The sequence below is a fragment of the Magnolia sinica genome, chromosome 3 (assembly GCF_029962835.1).
Source record: "Magnolia sinica isolate HGM2019 chromosome 3, MsV1, whole genome shotgun sequence".
Taxonomy (NCBI): Eukaryota; Viridiplantae; Streptophyta; class Magnoliopsida; order Magnoliales; family Magnoliaceae; genus Magnolia; species Magnolia sinica.
In genome coordinates, this window is record NC_080575.1 from 114630100 (window position 1) to 114648993 (window position 18894).

The 18894-nt window shown below is 39.8% G+C and overlaps 1 protein-coding gene across 7 annotated transcripts in view; it reads right to left on the reverse strand.

Annotated features, from left to right (window-relative positions):
- LOC131240838 (rRNA (cytosine-C(5))-methyltransferase NOP2C) overlaps positions 1 to 16316 on the reverse strand; it is a 29046-nt gene extending 12730 nt beyond the window's left edge. The window contains exons 1-5 of one of the 7 annotated variants that reach the window (XR_009168873.1): positions 16047 to 16314; positions 9252 to 9690; positions 7493 to 7640; positions 1008 to 1145; positions 532 to 594 (exon numbers count right to left, since the gene is read on the reverse strand). Coding sequence is in view for 4 of the 7 variants with exons in the window: in XM_058239332.1 (XP_058095315.1) it covers positions 532 to 594; positions 1008 to 1145; positions 7493 to 7640; positions 9252 to 9690; positions 16047 to 16285 (1027 nt within the window). In the remaining 3 variants the exon portion in view is untranslated. Of the gene's footprint in view, positions 1 to 531; positions 595 to 1007; positions 1146 to 7492; positions 7641 to 9251; positions 9691 to 16046 lie in introns of all 7 variants that reach the window. The other 6 variants (XR_009168876.1, XR_009168875.1, XM_058239332.1 and 3 more) reach the window with 6 other exon arrangements.
- Positions 16317 to 18894: the final 2578 nt, after the last annotated feature.

The following is an 18894-nucleotide window of genomic DNA, read 5'->3' on the forward strand; positions in this document are numbered from 1 at the left end:
AACAATTACTAGAAAAAGTAATTTTATCTAACAACTGAAATGTGTTCATATGTTGTTTCTCTACTTTGTTCTTTTCTTTTGCAGTACATCTTGGATCTGTCGATTATGTTATGGTCGGAGTCCCACTCATGGCAACCTGGTCGAATTGGGAGAAGTGGTACGTATTATTGTAGGTCAATCAATTTGGTTCTTTTCTTTTTTGTCTTTTTTTTTTCCGGTGTGGGAGCAGTAGGTATCAAGGGCTGGATGGTCCAGCTTCTTTTACAACACAAACTATGTTTTCCTACATGAAAGAGGAACAAAAATACTTACCAAGCCCTTAGTAAGGCACACAAAGAACATAGGATAAAGAAATTAAAATTAAATTTTTTTTTTTTTTTAAAAAGCTAGAAAATATTGCCATGAAGAGGACAATACACAAGAATAATTTTCCATTTCCAAGCATGAACAATGAACCACAGCAGATCCAATAAAAGGCAATAAGATACTGAATCACACAGTAAAGAACAGGCACTATGATGCCATATATACCTAGGACATGAGCTGTGATAATGCTGGGCAGGTTCTGAAGAAATATTTCTCCCTCAAGCACATCTGGAAATGAAGTTTTTGTATTTATCCACAAGCCAGTCAAGTCATCAGTTCAAACTTTAGCAGATGTAATAACGTGGGAAAACAGAAGTAGCACAAAATTCCAAGAAAATAGGAAAAAATGGCAATCAACTGAACAAAGTCAAAGCAGAATAAAGTAAAAGCAAGACTTTCATGTCACTGCTTAGCAAGAATGAGATGCCCAATTACTTTTTATCCTTTTAGACATTAAGGATACGAGAAATCCAAAAGGACCAATAGGCACACAAAGCTAAGATTGGAGTTAGATAACACGGGGCTGATTAATTGATTAGCTACATGCCTAATGATCTGGAGAAACTTACGAGAAAAGAAACATTGAAATTATATTCTCCACAATAAAACAGGATGAGTTGAAAACAGGATATTTATAATACCATTAAAGGACGGAAGCTTGAATACTCTGTTTGTCATTTCCACGGCAATTCCTTCTGAAGCACGGAAGATCCCAGCTCGTGACATCATTGTAGCTCCTTGGCCAATATACATGCCATTTCGTTCATGATAATGAGGATCTGCTATATGATAAATGAAACCACTTATAGAATCCACACATACACTTCATGAAGCATTTAATCAATCAAACAGCCAAACACTGGATCAGATTTGCTTAATCAAATACACAAACAAACCATCATGTATATCATTTCTTAATGTTTCAAATAATTCAGTAAGAAGCTTCTTTTAGTGATATTCAGTAAGAATCTATTAGTTTCCCAACAAAAGAAATCTAGAATGAAAACAACCATGTTCATATAACCTTTTCTTCTCTTGATAAATATCATTTACAGGCATATACATAGAGAGGAACTAAGGACCTGTTTGATTTTTCATCTCACAGGAAATTACCCTGTAAATGGGTAATAATTACTTACCCCCGCATCGTTTCCGATGCAGATGTTGACAACTTAACTTTTGAGTGCTAGAATTGAGGACGGCGGTCAAATGAATGTAGGGCCAATTGTGATGTATGTGGCTTATCCACACCGTTCATCTTATATGTCAGCCTCATTTAGGGCATGAGCCCAAAAATGAGGCAGATCCAAAGCTCAAGTGGACCACACCGCATGAAACTGTGATAAATCATTCACCCACCGTTAAATATTTCTTGAGGCTCCTAGATGCTTTCGATGAAGCTGATATTTGTGTTTTCCCCTTATCCATGCTTGTGTGACCTTATGAAGGGTTTAGATGACAAATAAACTTTGATGTGGGCCTGATGAAAGAAACAACTTTCAATAGTGGACTGTGGACGTTTTACGGACACTATTTCCTTTGGTGTGGGCCAATTGAGTGTTCGATCTGCCTCTTTTTTCAGATCACGCCCCAAAATGTTCTGCTAAAATGGATTGACAGCATGGATATGTCAAATATATCACAGTGCGGCCCACAAATTTAAGTCAAATTTTCTGGACCGTTTTTCAAAGCAGAAATACAGCGGGATTATCAAACAGGCTCAATAAGTAACAATTACCATTTACCATGTATTTACAGTTACGGTGAAAAATCAAACAGGCCCTAAGGGTGAGCAGGTGAGCATGGATTTGACGAGAGATTCCAGAGTGCAACTCACCTAGGACTTGATCCAAAATGACTCGCCCCCCAACCTGGTCCGATTCGGTTCCATATTGGCATGGTGATGTGTTTCACTTCAGTCCAAAACCAATACAATTCGGGGTACTGAGTTGTATCCGATGATTTTTCAAACTATGAGGGTGAGAGAGTTAAACAGCTAGAGATTTGCAAGACAAGTAGAACAATGTTTTGCTCTTGCGCCAGTGGCAGTATCTGCCTTTTTTCACAAAGTTCATAAATAGGACATTGAGATGACTACATTGTTGTTCTGCAGTTTAGTCATTGAGTACGATTTCTATCATTAACTGCAGTGCAGTGTCAATTTACATGTATTTCATATTTTAAATTGGACATCAGGGCCATTATTTCACAAAAGCTGAAGCATAAACCATATTTGTGAGTCAAAATCATTGTTTATCAGCATCAAAGGAATTTATAGACGACTAAAAACGGGAAAATGAGATACAAATATGATCCATCAAGGCAATGAATAAGAATCCCCTATACCAAGTGAAGATCTATGGATCCCCTTGTTTGCAAGTGAATCAAAGATACAATTAGATTCTCTGGGAAGCTGAGTACATATCATTACCATGTTTCTCAATGCATCTCGATGCATTTAAGAGAGAGAGAGAGAGAGAGAGAGAGAGAGAGAGAGAGAAGAAGACGAAGAAGAAGAAGAAGCAAACTCCCAATGAGAACATTTCCTAGAGACCCAAGTGATTGAATTATGAGAGTCATCCTCCACAATCAAAGGCCTGCCTAGATACCCAACTCACGAAGATCTTAATACTGGGTTTTAATAGGAACAATATCGTATAAGCTACCCACCATGACCACCTATCAAAAATATGCCATTTCCATCACACCCTCCTTGGGGATAAGCAGGGATTGCAATCATAGTTAAAAAATTGTTCGTACTCATATCAGTTTTGGTCCGTAACAATACAAATCACCAGACCAAACAGGACCATGATGAACAAATATACTGTTATCTGGACACATGGCACAGGTGCCAAGTGTCAAAGTGTCCTAAAGTGTCTGGCACAACAAACTCCAAAAATCTAGGCATGGGGGCACTTCCGAACATAGAAAAATAATATTTTTTATATAATAAAATAAAATAAAATGATGAAAACGCTAGAAAAAAGGAAATGTGAAAAGAGTTTTTTTTTTTTAAAAATGAAATGAATATTCACAAAGTCCCAATAAAAACCAATTACTAGGTATCTAAAATAGCAATTGACTGGTAAACAAATATGGGGCGTGTTGTGCTGGTTTTATCCCCTGGTGAGTCGCACTCTAAAAATGCTCTTTAAAGAATCGATTGCGTTCAGGTAAAGGTCAGCCCAAACTCGACCCATTTACTAAATGGGCTAAGAATTGTTGTCCAAACTTGACCTACAACCTGCCAACCACAAAAACCAAGTTCTAGAATATTATAAAACAATCATCAACACTTCCCCTCAAAGTTGGGGTTGAGATATCAATCACACCCAACTTGCATAATGAGCTTTGTAAACTTAGTTTTCCAATACTTTTGTGAAGCAATCGACTAGTTGGTCCTAAGTTCATGCAAATGAAGTGGAAATCACCTTAGCCTAAAAGCTCTCCCTAACAACGTGACAATCTATTTCAAAGTGCCTTGTTCTTTCATGAAGCAAAGGATTAGTTGCAATATGAATAGCTACTTGATTGTCACAAAACAAATCAATAGGATTTTCATCATGAAACCCCATGTCTTTTCATAGAGATTTTATCCATATAAGTTCACAAGTGGTTGAGGCCATTGATCTATACTCTGCTTTTGTGTTGGATCATACAACAACACTTGTTTCTTACTTTTCCACATAACTAAGTTACCACCAACAAAAAGGTACGCATACCACTTGTAGACCTTTTGTCAAGTAGACAACCTGCCCAATCAATATCTAAGTATCCCGCAATCTTTAAATTCCTATTACACCTCATTAACACTCATTTTTTAGGAGAACCTTTAACATATCGGAGGATTTTATTTGCAGTTTCCATATGGATGGAGGATGAGCTAAGCATGAACTGACTAACCAAAGAAACAATTTGAGCGATGTCTGGATGAGTAATAATGAGATATAAGAGTTGTCCAACCAGTCGTTGATGTCGCCCAATGTCTGCAATAGGCTTTCCCATTTTCTCAGCAAGGCAAACATTGTAGTCAACTAGGGTATCGATAGGCTTTACAGCTAACTTTCCTAACTCCTTGAGTATACCTAAGGCGTATTTCCTCTATGATAGGAAAATTCCCTTTTTAGAAGAAGCTACTTCTATACCCAAAAAGCATTTCAATTTACCAAGATCTTTTATGTCAAATCATGTCTTAAGATCATGCTTTTAGTTGTCGGATGACTTATTCATCATTGCCTATGACTATAATATTATCGACATAAAACAATCACCCTCTTTAAAGAATAAAAAAGAACTCTGCTTAATAAACGTCTTCATATCCAAAAGCAATGAGGTCTAACCTTAGTTTTTCAACCAAGCTCTTGGCTACTATTTAAGCCCATAAATTGCATTATTGAACTTGCATACTATGTTGCCCCCCCTCTCAGGATGTTTGGGAGGCAATTTCATATATGCTTCCTTACAAAGATCTCCATGTAAAAAAACATTTTTCACATCTAATTGATATAGATGCCTCTCTTGATTAGAGACAACAGATAATAACACACATGTAGAGTTTATCTTAGCCACAGGACCAAAGGTTTCTTGATAATGAATAACATAAATCTGAATAAAACTACTTGTAACTAATCTAGCCTTACTCATTTCTACCCGTTTTTTAAGGTTCATGAAATTTTATTAAAGAGTTGCAAGGAGAAGGAAAAGAATACAAAAACGCCTCCACGGGACATGACCCGCTAACAACTATTGCTCAAAAGAGCTTTCCATTAGGAAACCTAAAACCTTATTATCTTGATAATTGCCTCGACCGAATGGGAAGAATTCTGAAAGCAACGGCGATTCCTTTCTCATCAAATCGCCCACCACACAGCCGGCAACATAAACAACCAACTTTGACAATCTATCTTCCCTTTGTAACCCCCCATGCAAGCCCACAAAAGATCTCTAACTGGTCCCGGCATTACCCAGGCTTCCCTGAATTTCCTGAGGAAAATATCCAAAACTGTAGATGAAAAAGTGTAGAAGAACGAGTGATTGACAGACTATGAATCCTTTTTGCACAAGCTACACATGTTTGGGATAATCATGGACTATCGTCAAAACCCTTTTTTTGCCCACTAACCAAGTGAATGTTGTGACCTTTAGAAGCACCTCATAGAATCAGAAGTGATAGGCAAACTCTTCTTGGTTAGCTGAATCATCCCTCGTGAGAAGCTTATAGAAAGACTTCACTGAGAAACGCCTATAGCTATGATCCTTCCACACCAAGGAGTATGACTCGCCGGAATGTCAAAGATGTTGCAATCGACCCAAGAGATTGGCATAGTCATCCATCTTGTTGTCTGACAATGCTCTACTACAAGGGGGAAACCACAAGACGAAAGACCCGCTAGAGGAGAAGATTGGCCAAGTTCGAGTAAAGAATAAAGAGTATAGAGTCACCGTACCAAACATCTTTCCAAAATTTGACTCTGGATCTATTGCCCATAGAGAAGGAGATGCATCGCCAAAAGTCCACTCTAATGGCAGAAACAAATTTCCACAAGTGAGAGCCATTTTCAAACGACAATCTCACGCCAAAATCTCCCTTCCTCCGACCTAAACTGCCAAAGCCATTTTTCAAGCAATGCAGTGTTCATAGCGTCCAAATGTTGTAGGCCCACCCCACCTTGCACACCTCCTATTTCAACAGGTGGAATTTCATGCCTTCCTCCACTCCTTCCCAAAGGAAATCCCTTCGCATCTTGTCCAGTCTAGCAAGAATGGATCGAGGGCAATTGAATAAGGACAAAAGTACAACAACATATTAGTAAAAGCAGTATTGATGAGAGTGATACAACCACCAAGCGATAAATTCCGACCCTTCCACTTAGAAAGCTTGCTGTCAATTCTCTCAATCACCTTGTCCCAAAGGTGCTTAGTCAGGTTACCAATACAAAAAGGAAGCCCCAAATAGTAAGAGGGAAAAGCACCATCCCTACATCCAAAAATAAAGGCCAAATATGAAGTTTCTTCTTTAGATAAATGTATATCCAACATTTTGCACTTCCCCACATTGATCTTGAGCCCAAACACTGCCTCGAAACATAAAACCATTTTCTGTGAGTCTTCGATCAAAAGAGGATCAACTTCACAAAAAATGATGGTGTCGTCAACGAACTGGAGATGAGAAACCCGATCCCCCATTTAATCCACCCCAAAGCCCCTGAAAAGCCCGATCTCTTGGGCTTTGGCAAGCATCTGGCTAAAAGCTTCCCCGTTAACCAAGAAAAGATATGGAGAGAGAGGGTCTCCTAGCCTAAGCCCCCTTGAGGGTTTTTTTTTTTCGAGTTTTGGGGAGCCATTCACAAGCACCAAAAAAGAGGGGGAACGAACACAAATCTAAACCCATCCTTTTCAATTTTCCTTACACCACAATCTGCCCAGCATGTAGTCTAAGAACTTCCAGTCAACGTGGACACATGCTTTCTCGATGTCCATCTTACAAACGATTCTGCGTTCCTTAGCCTTGAATCGTGAGTCAATGCATTCATGAGCTATAAGGGTCAAGAATCTTGGACTAAATTTTGTACAGGCCCCCTATCAAACTAACAGGTTTGAAATCCTTTAACCCCTCTGACCCTTATAACTTAGGAATCAACAAAATAAACGAGGTTCCCAATTCCGGAGAAAGTAACCCTAAAAGAATTCCTTTGTGAATGTTGTCATATCTTCTTTAAGCATGCTCTAAAAAATATGGAAAAAAGCTAGAGGAAAACCATCAAGCACGGGCCTCTCCTCTTTACCCAAACTATCCACCACTTAATTTCCTCGTCAGAAATAGGCCTCTCTAGCCAACCAGCAGAATCTTCTGTGATGCTATCAAAGTGGAGATAATCAAGGGCTAGGCAGTTTCATTGATCTTTCAAGTAGCTTTGTGAAGAAGTCGACAATGGCATCACAAACTTGTTCCTTCTTCTCAATATGGACATTGTCCACCACTATTGGTGCAGGCCCAAGTCAATGCTATACCATGAAAGAAGATTGCTGAATAATGAAGGCTGAACTACAAAATGGTCTGAGATCTACTCCATCTTTATGTTAGTTTTACATGTAATTATTAATCAAAATTCAAACTGCTTGCCTGTTTGCAATCCTTGGAGAACAGTTCCACGTGTTATACCAACTCCCCATCCACCATCAAGACCAGGTTGCTCGACAGCAACTGAAACTGCCACCATGTCCCCCTTTTCAACATGTGCACTGCAGGCCAATACACCAGGAACAAATATCTGCAGATGGAACATCGCAATAGTATGAAGAAACAACTTATCAGAATCCCTTCATAAGCCCTAAATATAAAATCAAGTAGATAAATTAGATTTCATTATTCCAGTTAGAGATCCATCAATGGGAAAAAGTTCCACAAAGGGAATGAATGCCCTCCAGCTAAGAGATCTTCAGCGACAAAAAAAAAAATCAAATCTGGCCGCACATCAAATTAAACAAGAAATTGCATTTTTTATTTTTTATTTTTTGAAAGATGAAACAAACAAACAAACAATTGCATTACAGCACTAAGACAAACAAACGTTCAACAGAATAATCGAGTATCCACAAAAAAGAGGATATAACAACATAACCCATACTATCCATACCAAACAAAAGAATACTTTCATTCCAAGGAACACAATATACATACTATATATGGCTAAAGTACATTTAGGGCCTGTTTGATTTCTATTTTACAATGTAAATAGTCATCATAATTTACACTGCTATTTCCTTCTCGTCCCAAAGTTAACCGTGACTGGTTAAAAGTTTTGGTGCAAAACAGACGGGAAAGAAATTTGGGGTGCAAAAACTATGAGGCCCACCATAATGTATGGATCATATCCATTCTGCCAGCTCATTGTAGGGCATGAGCCAAAAATGAGGCAGATCTAAAGCTCAAGTGAACCACACCAGACTAAAAAGTGGGAATTGAACTCTTACCATTAAAATTGCTTGGGGGCCACAGAAATTTTGGATCAAGCTGATTTTTTATTTTTCCTTTATCCTGTCTGTATAATCTTATGAACAGGTTGGATGACAAATAAACATTAGTGTGGGCCCTAGAAAGGCATTAACTTTCAACGGTTGAGCTCCATTATAACCACTGTTTCATGTGTTGTGGTCCATTTGAGTTGTAGATTTGCCTCATTTTTGGATACATGCCCTCAAATGGGCTTGTGGAACGGATGGATGGCATGGATATAACATATTCATCACGGTGGGCCCCATGTTTTTGTGTGTACAAACACATAAAATTCAATTAAAATTATCACAATTTTCGAGGCAGTAATTAAAAAAAAAAAAACACCGACTATAAAAGGTAATAATGACCCATTTACATTGCATTTACAGGTAATTAACCAAATCAAACAGGCCCTTGCATCTCTGACAGAATTCAGACCTGCAATATACAAATTATGTAAGAATAAAGTACGTTTAAGTTTAGTTTATGTCAGAGTTCAGCATTTAGTCTATATGTATAACCAATCAAGGACGAGTGGAAGTTTCAAGTCTTCCTGCATTAGGAGGAGAGGAACGGTAATCTACAAAATACTAAATTGCTTGGTCTGCAGGCTCTCCACTCTCACAGGCCAACGCAATAGGACACTCCCATGCATTAGGTGGGGATCCACTGTTGCAGAATAACTAATTTGGTAGCTCAGGCAAAGGATTCTTGGATAGGCAACAGTTTAACCAATATAAATCAGTATATTATCCAGCGATCTGCCTAGAGTCCTAGACAGCAATCACATATTTTATTTTATCAGCAAACAAATAATTTAGGTGATTAGACATGACAATATGAAAGACATGACAGAGCACAAGATAAAGCATGCATATTTGCATACCTGAGCCCCTCGAAGAACAGCTTCAGCACATTTGCGGCTCACAATTACCTCTTTTAGAGGTTGATTAGGTGAATCATTATATTCAATCATGTGTGGACCTGAACCTTTAACAAACACGACGTAGTCTAAGCCTGGTACTTGGCACTTATGAATTGAAGGACTTTGTAATCCTGGCATTGGATTATCTCCACCTCCAAACAATTCCGTGGGCACCCTACCATCAAAATCCGAAAGTGGATTGACATTAGGTTCTTTGCAAAAGCTTCCAAGCTTCTTGCCTGTACCAACTTCAGCAGTCGCATTACTTTCACTTACGCTTATGCAATTAGAACTACTTGCAATCCTTGTTTCCTGTAGAATGGCCATTAGCTTCTCAATAACAGCATCGCTCGTGGACTTAAGGGTATTCACACGAATACAAGAGTAGCAAGAGGGACACCTAACCAAAACAAACAATCAAAGAAAGTGAAGATGATAAGAAAGAGAAGGAACAAATCGATGATTTCAACATCGCACAGTTCAAAATGTGTTAAGGTATACAGACATACCGCCAGTTTTATGAATGGCCTATTTCATATCCAGGGCTGTCAATGTGCGGGGTTCAGGCCTAGTCCTAGAGTTCCCAGACCCAAGCTAATCAGGTTCTGGTCTTGCTGGATCCTCATTTTTTTGGACCTGGATCCGATCGGGCTTGGGTTCTTTTCAGGTCTTTGGACCTTGGTTTCTATTTGGGTTCAGCGGGTCCACCTCAAATGAGGGCATTTACATGGTTGGGCCCACTTAAATGGGTGGATACATTCACATGCACATGTTGTACTTTTTTAATTTTTTGAAAGATACTTGCACATGTCACACTTTTTTTTTTTGAAAGATACATGCATATGTTGCACTTGGCACATGCATGGCATAAACAGGCTGTCTTACATGTGTGTTTTAGCAAACCTAATTCTGTTGCTAGAATAATCAATACATATTTAACATCTAATATAGCTATTGAAATTAATTAGACCCAACTCAGACTCAATGGGACCCAATTTTAACTAGATCCAAGATGGTGGACCCGATGGGAACCACTTTTTAGCCGAGTCCAAATTGGCAGACCCAAACCTGACCCGATTACTAGAAAGGTCTGAGAAATTGGACCTGTACCCGTTGGAATAGGTTGGGCCTATTGGGTACCCGTGGGTCCGAGTACCAGTTGACAGACCAATTCACATCAGGGGATCAGAAAATAACAAAAAAAAAATAAAATTGGAAGAAACAACTTCCTTTCAGAAAATACCAAATAATCAAATCACCCCTAAAAAGGTACTTGAATATTATTCAAGTGGAGGTATTTAATGTAGGGGAGAACCTAACAAGTGTATTGGGCAGTGGGTACAAGCTGCTTATTGTCTGCTACAACCCAAAAAAAAACCAACTAAACGAAAAAAAGGACACTTGAAACAAGACTTTTTCCTAACCATTCATCTGAAGAACCCCATCAAAGAATCCAAAGTATACAATGATTAGAATTTTTTGCGTAGAATGTCGACAGCTGCCAATATTCGCTTCCACCATCCATTTGTAGGAACTGACCAAATGAAAAACATAGCCCCAATCAGAGATATTTTGGGCTGTAGCAACATCATGGGTCCACATGGCCCAAATCAACAGACCTCTCACTCATGACCTGTCTTCTTCTTCTTTTTTTGTAGGGAGGACATAGTAAGTAGAAAATGCCCCGTGTTCATATTAGGGGTGATTTGGATGCCTGTAAATTGGGCTAGCTGTAAATGAAATATAGGTAAATAATTTACAGCCAATGTTTGGATGCTGAAAAATGGTTGTAAATCATTTACAACCATTAGTTGCAAATGAAATCCCTTTGAAAAGTTGTGATTTCATTTACTTGCAAATCATTTACAGCCTAACAGCTATAATTTTGAACTTTGATTCTAAAGGGAGATTTGTAGCTCCTTCTCCAACATCACTCCCTCCCCCTCGTGGCATCTGATGATCATTGTTGCGGCAGGGCAGCCTCACTTCTGGCCCCCTTTCTGGTAAGAATTGTCCCTTTCAACAAACCCTAGTGTGAGACCCAGTCCCTTCATACCCTTTTTCCGCGCGTGTATGCCCAATGTTCGATGCCTCTGTCAGGCCCCGCACTACACGTGCACAATGCGCACTTGAGTGACTGGATTCCCAAGACCCCTGCCATATCGATCGCCCCGTCGCCATAATCACAAAGGTACCACTCACACGTTCATGCGACGTGCCATTGACGAGATACGCCGCAAAGAATCCAACGTCATTCAAGTGTGCACAGTGTCGTATATTCCGTATCCACGTATGCATGTCATACACACTACTCACACATGTATCATAGCCCACATGAGTGAGAGAATCTCCACCTATGCCCATGACATCGCCTCCCATGCCTCTTTCTCATGACATCATCTCACGTGTTAAAAGTCAAAGCAACCTCTACTCTCTCCATACCGCTTTATATACATGACATCATCAAGCCATACCTCTCATGCTCCTCTTAATCCATCATTAAGCCCTAATCATGGATTAGATCCACTAATCCTAACCTAACCCCAACCATGGTTACATTAACCGAACCCCCATCCTTGGTTAAGTCTCTACAAATCCCCCCCTCCCTTAGCTATTTTCACTCATTTCCACTCGAGTGGATTGCTTGATCAATGTAATTTTAGCTTGAGCAACGTGATTTTAGAGATGTGATACATTAATGATGGGACCCACATTTGGATGGTTTGGATAGGCATCAGTGCTACATGCAAGAAGCGTGGGTGACCACTATTTTGCCTTTAAATTTGAGCCACTCACTATTTTGCTTTCAACCATCCATTTTATAACTAACATTTGGATAGGTGGGATTGCTTGATCAAGTACTTTTAGCTTGATCAACATGATTGTAGAGAGGTGTTGAATCAGCAATAGGACTCACAATTTAGATGGTCTGGATAGCCATGCATCAGTACAACATGCGAGGAGTATGAATGACCACCATTTTCAAAAGTTAGTAGCAGTCTGGTGCAATTTTTACATGCACTTGTACAAGAACCTTATTCTATAACACTTGTATTTAACTAAATTTCAAGTTCAATGGGAAATAATTTCAATCATCTTTCTAGCTAGGCACTTCGAATGGGATGATATTAGGGGAGTGACACGTTCTTGATGGGACCCATCGTAACAATGGTCTAGATAACCAAAATTTTGCATGGCCTCACAAAATCATTATCATCTAAGCATTATCGAGACTAAATGGAGTTGGCTATCAAGTTATTTGGATTCATGAGAAAAGAAGTGGCAAAAGTCTAAGACCTAAAACCAACCTGATGCAACCACAGTCCTTCATACGGGCATGGCCCACAAATAATTTCTCTCTCTCTCTCTCTCTCTCTCTCTCTCTCTCTCTCTCTCTCTCTCTCTGTGTGTGTGTGTGTGTGTCTCACTTAGAGTGGAAATGAGTGAAGATAGCCAAGGGATGGGGATTTGGATTTGTAGATACTTAACCAAGGATGAGGCCATGAGGGTTGGGTTGACCATGGCTGGGTTTAGGTTAGGATTAGTACATCTAATCTATGATTAGGGCTTAATGATGGATTATGATGAGCATGAGAGGTATTGTTTGATGATGTTGTGCAGATGTAGTGGTATGGAGAGAGGAGAGGTTGCTTTGACTTTTAATACATAGGATGATGTCATGAGAGAGAGAGAGATGCATTGGAGGTGATGTCATGGGCATGGGTAGAGATTTTCTCACACATATGGGATGTGGTACATGTGTGAGTAGTGTACGTGGCATGCATGCGTGGACACGAAATATGAGACATCGTGTGCCCGTGAATGATATTGGATTCTTTGCGCCGTATCTCGCCAACAATGTGCCGCACAAACATGCGAGTGTACCTCCTCGACCGCAGCAACAGGGCGGTCGATATGGCAAGGGTCTTGGGGCTCCGGTCACTTGGGTGCGTACTGCACACGGGCAGTTCGGGGCCTACTAGGGGTACCGAATATCATGCACATGCGCAGAAAAGGGTACAGAAGAGATCAGGTCTTACACCTAAGCTTTTGGCAATCTCTATCCACCAACTGCACAATCTCTCCTAAAGTTCACTCTCTATCAATTTCTCCATCGACCCAGGAGGTAGGCTTTTTCCTTCTTCTTTTTCTTCGTTGGGAGCAAGCGATGGACACGGATTGCGTCCTGCCCCTACATGGACGGACTTGATCTAGGCAAAGGCTTTGTGCGACCCACTTTGATGTATGGCCTTTATCCAAGCTATCCATCCATTTTTGATCGATCATTTTAAGGCATGATCAAAAAATGAGGCAAATCCAAGGCTCGAATGGACCACACCACAGGAAGCAATGGTGATACTAACACCGACTGTTGAAACTTTCCTGGGGCCCACTGTGATGTTAATTTGCCATCCAACCTGTTCAAAAGGTCACATAGACCTAGATGGAGGGATAATGCCCACTGTGTGCTCCACTTGAGCCTTGGTGGTGATATTAATGCCCACTGTGTAATCATTGGATAAAACCACCTTTTAAAAAAACCCACACATCATGGTGGGCCCACATCCTAATTGGACCATTTTTTAGGGGGCCCATGTCCTGATTGGATTAGATTTTATTTTTTTTAAAAAAAAATATTCATCACTTGAGCTACATTTATGAACAAGTGCATGATTGATATCTTGATTGAGCAAGTAAACCTAGAGGTCAAGAACGATCATGGTTTAAAGGCTACTACAATGAAAGAAATAGCGAAGGCAGAGTGGTTAAGGGGTTCCACATCTTTGTGGATGCGAACAATTACAGAAACTCTCTCCAATTTTTGTGCAAAAAATTCAATCTAACAAAGGAAGCATTGAATAAAAGTGTATTCAAATATGGATGAGGATCATAAGTATGCAACTACAGATGAAGAAGTTTTTGAAAGAATTCATCAAGGTTAGTTAAAAACGGAATCTCATCCTTCACATTTATTTGTATTCCTAGAACAAACTTCATTGTAAAGAGAATTTAATACATGACCTATTTCTTTCTATAGTTATACCCCGAGGTTGGCTCAATAAAACAAGCCAAAACCTTACCATGATATGGTGATGATATACAAAGAGGACAATGCGACAGGAAGCAATGCAAACACTGCCTTTGAACTTGTAGAAGAGACTCCACATCACCCAATAGATGATATTCTAATATCCTTGTCAGCCGTTGGAGGATTAGGATTATATACACTATTGGGCGATGACTTCTTGGAAAAGACATATCCACAGGCTGAATAAGTCAGAGGAAGTGCTCCACTAAATATGAGAACGTCAGCTCCAAGACAGAAGAAGAAAAAAAAAAAACAACTCCCCAAGAGGGTGTGATGCAAAGATTAGACCGCCTCTAAGACACGATCGAGAAATATGGCCAAAGGAAAATGGATTTCTTTCTAAAGGTGTGGGAGGAGTTGAAAAATCTTACAAACATCAAGGACAATATGATGTGGAAAGCCTTTAGCTATATTGCAAGGCGACCAAATTTAGCCAGGTATTGACCCTGAGCTTAAACATTTATGGCTGAAGAAGAACATTTTATTACAGATTTTTTTCTAAATGTTGTTTTCTAGAGTTGTTTTATTTATGGCTGAAGAAGAACATTTCGTCACAGATTTTTTCTAAATGTTCTTTCCTAGAGTTGTTTTGTATTTGGATTATTGAAGAAATATGGTTAACTATGTTTTTCTTGATGTGTTTATGGTTAACTATTTATATTCAATTTTTTGTCCTCATAAAAGGGAATTTGAATTCGTGGGCCCACTTCTATGGCTCACCTAATGCTTGGTTTAAGAGAATGATCAGCCATAAGCTTTATTAATATAGGCTCAACCCAATGATCCATCTTAATGAAGCTCTTATATGTCATTTGGATATTTCATAAGGATTTATATATCCAAGCTCTGTCAAGTGTGAATACCCAATTACAGGATATAAATAATTTACAAGCTATCCAAACACAAATAGATTACAGCTTAAAGCCAAACAAGACAGGCTGTAAATGATTTACAACTATAAATCATTGCCTGCAAATTATTTATCACTAACAAAATTTAGAGGTATCCAAAGGAGCCCTGAGATTCCAACTATCGATTATCTCCCACAATTCTCAATTTGCCTTCATGCAATTTTTACAACAAAAACGACAAGACTACAGAAAAACCCAATCAGGCAAGTCAAATAAACAAAATTGAGAAATAATTCCTCAGACCGCATTTCCTCCCAAGGTTTCCACATGTTTCTACTGCATTACCAAATTTCATCGAAATTTTGACAAGATAAAAAATTAGAAGTAAAAAAGAAATTGACCAAAGCCGAATCTGTTCTGCTGATCGGCTTCATTTTTTTAGTTTTTTTTGCCATCCCAAATGCTTCTTTTACAACTTAACTCAGGGCACACGGACAATCCAATCATTAATCTGAACCGTCTGTTTGGTAGCCCTTATTGCCAAGGGACCACCATGCAAAACTAGCACCGGTCCCGCAATGCTAAGCATCTGAATGGATGGTTGACATAGGCCATTCCAGCTTTCCTTTATGACCGTGAATTGACAGGCGGTCCGTCAGATGGTTACAATCGCCGATCAGAGCGGTTCCGGAGCTACAGGCGACCCTCCAGGTTAAGGCCCACTGGATGGACAACTCGAACAGATGATCGGACCGTCCACGTGTCCAAGCACTCAAACAGAGATAGAGAGGTACTGAAGAGGGAGAGATTGCGTACGTTAGGGCATGGGAGATACGAGCGAAATGGTCGGATCCGTAGGCCTTGATGAAGTACTCCTCGACGTGGGGATTCCATCGGAGGGTAGGACTGTATCTGTAACGCTCCCGAGAAGAATCCATCTGCTCAGGAGATTGGAAGAGAGAAATTGAATTGGGGGTAGAGATAGGAGAGACAGGGAGGTAGGGTTTAGCGACACTAGTGAGGGTTTTAAGTAGCAAATCCCTCGCTTTCTTCATTCAAAGAGGTGGTCTTTGAAAATGTGAGGTTAGCAGTTGGAAGGGTTCCTGTGTCATTTGAGTATGATACTCTGACAGCTGCGACGCTTAATACGCAGGCGCTCCGAAAATGAACGTCTGGAATCGACTGACTCAAGCTAAACCGCCTAACTTGTGGATACCACTTACTCCAAGTAACATTCCCAAAATCAGATTGGTTGAAAAATCATATATTTTGAATCGTGGACGCTTGTTTTATGAAATATGACCGGTGGATATTTTACATTTTTAACCGTTGAATAAGTGTGCAACAATCAGATACTCTGATTATTAAAAAGGAAGTAATTATTCTGTTAACAATACATCTAAACAGGGAACCATAGTTTGGACAGTTTCATTTGACTTAGTTGTGCCACATATGCAATTTCTAGGTGCCTGTGTATCATCCATCACACTCTACCAGAAAGTTTTACTATTTGGTAAAGGCCCCGTGCACGTGCCATATGAAGCCGCTCATCTTTTGAGCCTATAGAGGATATGGGCCGGGTCAGCCGGTCAGTAAACTGGACTATTTATTGGGCCCTGACCACCCGTGGATTGGGCCATCCAATTCGACACAAATGGACTGGACCATGTTCATAAAATCCCGTCAGTTGAGCCTTAGACTGGCACATTTAAGCTACGGTTCAACCCACGGGCCTAAATTCGGTCCCGATCCTGTCCATAGGGGATCGGGCCCGGAAAACAGGTGGGATGTGTCTAATCCTGTCTGTAGGGAATAGGCCCGGAGAACAGGTTGGTTGTGTCTGGTCCATTTCCAACCCTATGTGGGCTTCATAATAGTCACTATAAATGCCTATCAATGCAAGAGTATGTGTGTATTTATCTATCTCTTGACCAAAATAAGAGTAGGCTTGGAAAAAGCAAAAGATCTTATAATGTCTTGCGTTGAGTCAAGAGGATCTGTTAATGGGACTCGGATTGCATAATGCAGCACACCGCAGTACCGTTTGCTGCTGGAAAAACTCTGTAGGGCCCACCATGATGTAAGTGTTTTATCCATGCCGTCCATCCATTTGACCAGCTCATTTTAGATCTCTTCTCGCTCATAGAAACAGTGGTGATTGAACACCATTCATAGCATTCAGCTGTGAGTGGCAACATCCAAGAACAGTAGTACACTTCGTATGACTATAGCAGCCTTGAATTTTTTGTCCTCCCAATAGATGGGCAAGAAGAGATCTAATCATGAGGTATAGTCCATGTCTAGCTAAAAAGGAGAAGCATATGTTGATTTTTGAATTTTGGAGATAATTATTATATGGCCAACCAAATCTAAAAAAAGTACTGATGCCCAACCAGCTCGAGTTGACTCTATATACAAATGCACTAAAGTATTAATAATATTATATATATATATATATATATATATATATATATATATATATATAGTCGCTTTGATGCATACGCTTATAACGGTTTTGAAGCAGCCATTGCTTGTTAGCTTCAAAGCTTATTACTAAAATCCTCTAGTGCGGGCGTTTGTCAGCTGGTTGACAAGCCTATTAGTAAAATGCACTAGCGTGCTCATAAGTTTTGAAGTTAGGTCAGGTTTGATTGTTATTAGTAGGTAAAGACTCAATTCAACCTGAGTTGATATTTGATAATTAAATAGGGAAATTAATTACACTAACAATGGACACTTAGAATGGTATGAATATAAAAATATGCAATTTAAAACATGAAATTAGTGCATGGTCAGCTGGCTGATGTTGTTTGCTAGCTTGGTTTAGGTTGTGGGTGTTGAGTCGACCAAGTAGGCAAGCCACCTCAACCCATCAACCCAAAGTTTGAACAGAGTCGAGATCCTAAACAAGTTTACAGTGACTCAGCTCCATTTCCGATCAAGCTGAGTTGACTCAGGCAAGTTTGAAGTCAAGTCACTGAGTTTTACAACTATAGGCCTAACCACAATGGGCAGTAGATCAACGTTCTTCATTTTCAAATCATACTCCGTGAAACCACCTATTCCTTTTCACGTGCAAGGAATACTATAAGAGTAAGACATCATTTGTACAATAACAAGGTTTTAAATCATGACAAATGGAGCTACTGGTAATGCAGGCTATTCTTCCCAGCGTGCAAGGACCCTTTACACAAAATCTCCTGAAATACACCCTAAGGCGGAGTGTTTTTTAGATAAATCTTGACCGTTCTTCTACTTCTCTTGTTGGACACATGTCACAATAATGCTAGCGAAAAGATGTTCAGTGCATGGACCATGGGCCTACTATTTAGATATAAAGCCTGATCCTGGTGGTCCAGCCTTGAAACACTGGGGCCCAGGGCCCCAAAATTGGGCAAAGGTCCGGGCCTGGGCTTAAAATCCAGGCCCACTGTAAGGCAAATGGTGAGCGGCGTAGCCTGGACATTTGCCCCAGTCCAGTCATCCAGTAAGCCACTGTTAGAAAAAGAACGAATGATTTAGAGATTCTTATCAGTGGTTCTCATTCGGCATACACATAAGATTTACAGAAACTTGATACCTATCGGCTCGTGGGTCATTTTTCAATGATCTAGGCTTAACTAGACCAGAGGTAACCCCTGCCGAGTCCTAGCCAGACCCATTG